This window comes from Sinocyclocheilus anshuiensis, unplaced genomic scaffold (assembly GCF_001515605.1).
Source record: "Sinocyclocheilus anshuiensis isolate Anshui unplaced genomic scaffold, SAMN03320099.WGS_v1.1 scaffold1346, whole genome shotgun sequence".
In the NCBI taxonomy this organism is placed as follows: Eukaryota; Metazoa; Chordata; class Actinopteri; order Cypriniformes; family Cyprinidae; genus Sinocyclocheilus; species Sinocyclocheilus anshuiensis.
Genome location: NW_015555726.1, coordinates 422,351 through 428,646, shown reverse-complemented (window position 1 = coordinate 428,646; position 6,296 = coordinate 422,351). Strand labels below are relative to the sequence as shown.

Below are 6,296 nucleotides of genomic sequence, written 5' to 3'. Positions count from 1 at the left end.
CGGTTCAAGCGTTTTGCATATGCTTCGTTAAATATGAAGCAGTTTTACTTAAGATGCCTTCAAAGTAGATACCAATGATGATCATAACCAATATCCATTACATATGTGGACTGATATCTAAAAGTTTTTTATTCTTATTCTTTTTACTAATATTTAGATATAAAAATTGAATAAAACGTCAACAATAAAAATAGCTAGCTAGTTTAACCGATTATCTAAGTCCATAGATATTGCTATTATTTAATACGGCTGTTAACACGTTCTCCCACAAGCGGAAACGATGAGACCTGTTTTCCGGGTTTGGTCAGGTGATGTTCGACATATACCCTACTGATCTGCTATTTAAGCTGCTGCTTCTTCTTTGACTACATTTTTGAACGCTACTCCTAGAGTTTTCAAGCTACAACCACCAAACTCAGCCCAGATCTTCAGACTGTTCTGACTCTGGTTGCTTTATCTGTCTGTCTATCTGTCTATCTATGTCTGTCTGTCTATCTGTCTCTGTCTGTCTATCTGTCTCTATCTGTCTATCTGTCTGTCTGTCTATCTATCTGTATCTGTCTGTCTGTCTGTCTATCTAGCTATCTATCTATCTATCTATCTATCTATCTGTCTGTCTGTCTGTCTACCTCTCTATCTGTCTGTCTACCTCTCTATCTGTCTGTCTACCTCTCTATCTGTCTGTCTACCTCTCTATCTGTCTGTCTACCTCTCTATCTATCTGTCTGTCTATCTGTCTGTCTGTCTGTCTATCTATCTATCGGTCTGTCTACCTCTCTATCTATCTATCTATCTGTCTGTCTGTCTGTCTACCTCTCTATCTGTCTGTCTGTCTGTCTGTCTACCTCTCTATCTATCTATCTATCTGTCTGTCTGTCTGTCTACCTCTATCTATCTATCTATCTGTCTGTCTGTCTGTCTGTCTACCTCTCTATCTGTCTGTCTGTCTACCTCTCTATCTATCTGTCTGTCTCTGTCTGTCTGTCTATCTGTCTATCTGTCTACCTCTCTATCTGTCTGTCTGTCTACCTCTCTATCTATCTGTCTGTCTCTGTCTGTCTGTCTATCTGTCTATCTGTCTACCTCTCTATCTGTCTGTCTGTCTACCTCTCTATCTATCTGTCTGTCTCTGTCTGTCTGTCTATCTGTCTATCTGTCTACCTCTCTATCTGTCTGTCTGTCTACCTCTCTATCTATCTGTCTGTCTCTGTCTGTCTGTCTATCTGTCTATCTGTCTACCTCTCTATCTGTCTGTCTGTCTACCTCTCTATCTATCTGTCTGTCTCTGTCTGTCTGTCTATCTGTCTATCTGTCTACCTCTCTATCTGTCTGTCTGTCTACCTCTCTATCTATCTGTCTGTCTCTGTCTGTCTGTCTATCTGTCTATCTGTCTACCTCTCTATCTGTCTGTCTGTCTACCTCTCTATCTATCTGTCTGTCTCTGTCTGTCTGTCTATCTGTCTATCTGTCTACCTCTCTATCTGTCTGTCTGTCTACCTCTCTATCTATCTGTCTGTCTCTGTCTGTCTGTCTATCTGTCTATCTGTCTACCTCTCTATCTGTCTGTCTGTCTACCTCTCTATCTATCTGTCTGTCTATCTGTCTGTCTGTCTACCTCTCTATCTGTCTGTCTGTCTGTCTACCTCTCTATCTACTGTCTGTCTGTCTGTCTGTCTGTCTGTCTGTCTGTCTGTCTGTCTGTCTATCTCAGTAGCCAAGCCTAGCAACTAGCCTAAGACTTGCCATCAATGTACTAATTCATGTTAACAACATGCTAATAATCATGCTAGCAATGTGTTAAATCATGCTAACAATGTGTTAGTCACATGCTAATCATGCTAGAAAAATGCTAGCAACATGCTAATCATGTTAGAAACATGCTAACTACATGTTAATCATGCTAACAACATGCTAATCATGCTAGAATTTTTTTAGCAGCATGTTAATCACGTTAGAAACATGCTAGCAACATGGTAGTAACAGGCTAAAAATGCTAAAAATATGTTAGCAAAATGTTAATCATGTTAGAAACATGCTAGCAACATGTTAGTCATGCTAGCAACATGATAATCACGTCAGAAACATGCTATCAAAATGTTAACAAAATACTACTCATGTTAGCAACATGCTGGTAACTGGCTAATCATGCAAAAAACATGTCAACAACATGTTAATCATGTTAGAAACATGATAAACAACATGAGACTACATGCTAATCATGTTAGATACATGCTAGCAACATGTTAACAACACGATAATCATACTAGCAACAGGCTAGTAACATGCTAACAACATGCTAATCATGCTAGTAACATGCTAACAACATGCTAATCATGTTAGAAACATGCTATCAACACTTATCTAATCTATCTAAATTTTTAAATTTCAAGCTTTTACAACTGCTTTAATCTTCAGGCTAGGCTTTCTCAGGCCACCCTAAAGTTTGTCTTGACAAACTTTTTTATCTAGTTGAATTCTAAAATACAAAACATTCCAGTAGGTTCTCAAGACATTTAACATACAACATAAACAAGGATACAATAGCAACTACAAAAAAATGTATTTTAGTCACTCGTTGAAACTGTATAGATTTAAAATGAATGTCAAGCGGTTGTGAGGTGTGACGTCACAGGTGCGCGCGCACCTCTCTAGTTCTCATCGCGCGCCTGCACGACCACACGTGACGTCAGACAGCAGCATGGCGGCCAAGGTGACTCCGGCGACACCGCGCTTGACTGAAAATCTTTGTTTTCGTTTTTGTAGCCGTCGACTTTTAATTACAGTTGCTGATTATTAACGGGAGAAGGGCTAATAGATCAGTAAATGGGATGAGCAGAGACAGCGATGAATGTTTTTAACGGACCGGCGCGAGCATCACTGAGCTTATCGCTGCGCTCGCGCTGAGACTTTGACTGAATTTAGTGTCTGTGAGGATCATAAAGCCATAAAAAATATCAGAGTTGTGTGTTAAACAGCTTTAATCGGCTGTTTTGCAGCCTTTTTGTGTTGTTAGAGATGAAGGTTTGTTTGTAAAGTGTAGTCAGACGTGTGAGGATCATGCACTGTGGGCGAAATCGGGCTCATTTTATTCTGCAGGGACTTGGCACTTCATGTGTGTTTGTGTTGAGTGATTAGTGACTGGTTATTTTGTGTGCTGTAAAAATTAAGTTACATTCTGTGTCAGACAGTCCCAATAATGCTGAATGTGCTCTCAAAGATCATTTGATATGTACATCAGCATTTGGGAATAAATGCAATTTTGAACATTAGAAAAGGTATTCGTTCATTAAAACCTTTTCTGAGAAACATTTAATAGATGCAGATAGTTCTGTAAAACATGCAATATATTTCGCTAAATGTGGTGGATTTGTGGCTATAATTATAGATCGTAGCTCTTTATTTCGTCTTTATAGTGTAATTTTTACCTTACTGTTATTCTGTGCTGTTGTCATTCTGCAGGTGCAGTTAACCAAAAGGGCCGACCCTAATGAGCTGAAGGTCATCTTTCAAAAGGTAAGTTTAAACAGCAGAAACCCTTGATTTGAAAGCCTAATCCTTTACACTGCAGTCAATTCCAATGAGAAACTGCAACCTTAGAAGCCACCGTAGATAGTGTCATTGCCTGTCATTAAATCTTTATTTCCTTAGTGACGCTGCAGTTTTAATTGTCACTCTGTTGTCTCCTTTTTTCCAAAGCAGCTCAAAGAGACTGGCATGCTCGAGAAAGTCTAGACACTTGTGTGCGTGTTTGTGGGAAAACAGTTTATTGTGTGTATGCTTCATTTTCTAGCACGAATAGGGAAATACTAATCTATGTCCCTCATTAACTGTCAGCCAGGGCTTTTTAATTGTTGTAGTGATTTGTGATCACGTCCGCCTTTGAGATTCTCTGTCAGCTGAGAGAAGCTGTTTCTTGCGCCGCTTTGGTGTCTGGTAACACAGAGACTTGCGTGCGATGTGGCTCTATTAATAGGACTCAAGCCTGTGAGATGGATGTTTGGAGGAAGACATGAATGTCAGGGCAATAGATGGATGAGTGAAGAATGTCTCAATAAGGTCAGGGGGCATCTCGCTTTAGTTTTTTGATCAGCTGCTGCTGATCAAAAAATACACAACTCACATGGCACATGAATATTGTCACCTTTTCCCATTTGTTCAGCTATGCAGATGTTGGTATTTGGTAAATACAATTTCAGCTTGCATGTTGCCAACACAGTTGTTTGGAAGAAGCCGGTGTTATTTTACACAACTGACTACAGTTTTGTTTCTTAACTGTTGTCATGCATAACAATATATGACATTGATTTTCAGGTTCTTCTCTACTTTTACACAAATCATACTAGGTGCCCTACACATTAGACAAATACATCTGCACGTTTAATCATGCTTTACATCATGCTCAGATGCTGTAATTATGTTTTTGTTGTTTTCCCTCAGTATGCCAGTGTGGTGGATAAGGATGGAGAGCGGTACATGACACCCAGTGATTTCGTGCAGAAGTATTTGGGCCTCCACACACAGCTCCACTATAACCCTAAAACTGTGCAGCTTCTCGCCGGTGTGGCAGATACTACAAAAGATGGGTGAGAAGAACATAATATTTCCCATCTGTGTAATCGTTCTGTATTCTAGTTCTTGATGGTTTGATATGAAGCCTAAACTTCAGCTGAAATCAAGAAATGTACCCAATTTCATTAGATTTTACATTATTTTTTGCAGTAGCAGCCAGATGATTATGGCAAAATTTAGAAAATTCTGTATTGCACATACACTACTTCTCAAACGTTTGGAGTCGGTACGATTTTTTTGAGTGTTTTTATTGAAGACTGTTTATTTGTTTAGAAATACAGTAAAAAAGAAAAATTGTGAAATGGTATTTAAAATAACGAAAATATTATTACAATAAAAAACTTTCTATTTGAATATATTTTAAAATGTAATTTATTGCTATGATGCAAAGCTGAATTTTTAGCATCATTACTCGTCAGTCTTCAGTGTCAGAATCAGAAGAGCTTTATTACCTTTTTTAAAGAATATCTCTTTGGGTTTGAGACTTTAGTCTTTGCAACTTTAGGGATCTCATCTGTGCACGAACAGCTTGTAACACTCCAAAGAGAAAGGAAAACTTGAAATCGCATCATATGACCCCTTTAAATGGTGGTGTATGTAATTGGAAGTGTGTGTGAGAGAGATTGCAGAATGACCACAAGTTTTGTATTTGTAATGTTTCTTCTGTTTGTTTTTTTTCTATTCAGGCTGATCTCATTTCAGGAGTTTCTGGCCTTTGAGTCAGTGCTGTGTGTGCCTGATGCCCTCTTCATCGTGGCCTTCCAGCTGTTTGACAAGACAGGAACTGGATGTGTGTCCTTCGGTGAGAACAGAATTGACTGTATATATAAATGTTCAGTCTTATTTAAAGTGGACTTTAAAGAGGAGATTTCTGTGTACACTGTTCCAATTCATTCATCTTTTCATTTAATGCTGCCCACAGTATGCAGACCACAAGGCAGCTTGCAGTGTTTTTGAACTGACCCATAGTGTTTTATTATTATAGAGTCAGCTGATCGTAATGTAGTTATGCTAAACAAACAAGCAGCTTAACCTTGAACACAGAGACATTCATTCACTCACGTGTTCAGAGAACCTTTAAAACACTGTCAGTAATGTTGCAACGCCTGTTATGGTCTGCAGGAGTTTAAATCTGACCCTATCCGTGTGTTAACAGAGAACGTGCGTGATATCTTCAGCCAGACCACAGTACACCACCACATCCCCTTCAACTGGAACTGCGAGTTCATCCACTTGCATTTCGGCAATGACAGAAAAAAAAGTCTCAGCGACAGGAGCTACCAGTGCAGAAGAAAGTACAGACATAGTGCAGACATACATGAGAAAAACATAAATATGTAAAATGTCACGTGAGCCTTCAGAAATCATTCTAATATGCTGATTTGCTGCTCAAGAGCAATTATTATTAATGTTAAAAAATGCTATTTATTGTTGTGGAAACATGATTTTTTTTTCAGCATTCTTAGATAAAAGTTAAAAAGGACAGCATTTATTTGAATCTTTTGTGACATTATAAATGTATTTACAGTCACTTCTGTCATTTCTGCCTTGATCTTACGCAACCTTGCTGAACAGAAGTGTTAATTTCTTTCAAGAAGTCTTACTTACCCCAAACTTTTGGTATTAAAGGGGTCATATGATGTTGCTAAAAAGAACATTATTTTGTGTATTTGGTGTAATGAAATGTGTTTATGCGGTTTAAGGTTCAAAAAACACATTATTTTCCA

At 38.4% G+C, this 6,296-nt stretch overlaps 1 protein-coding gene across 1 annotated transcript in view; it reads left to right on the top strand.

Annotated features, from left to right (window-relative positions):
* Positions 1 to 2,631: 2,631 nt before the first annotated feature.
* LOC107672646 (calcium-binding mitochondrial carrier protein Aralar2-like) overlaps positions 2,632 to 6,296 on the top strand; it is an 8,667-nt gene continuing 5,002 nt past the window's right edge. Inside the window, exons 1-5 of the mRNA XM_016465933.1 lie at positions 2,632 to 2,710; positions 3,460 to 3,513; positions 4,438 to 4,583; positions 5,256 to 5,371; positions 5,726 to 5,864. Coding sequence (XP_016321419.1) covers positions 2,699 to 2,710; positions 3,460 to 3,513; positions 4,438 to 4,583; positions 5,256 to 5,371; positions 5,726 to 5,864 — 467 coding nt within the window. The 5' untranslated portion in view covers positions 2,632 to 2,698. The remainder of the gene's footprint in view (positions 2,711 to 3,459; positions 3,514 to 4,437; positions 4,584 to 5,255; positions 5,372 to 5,725; positions 5,865 to 6,296) is intronic.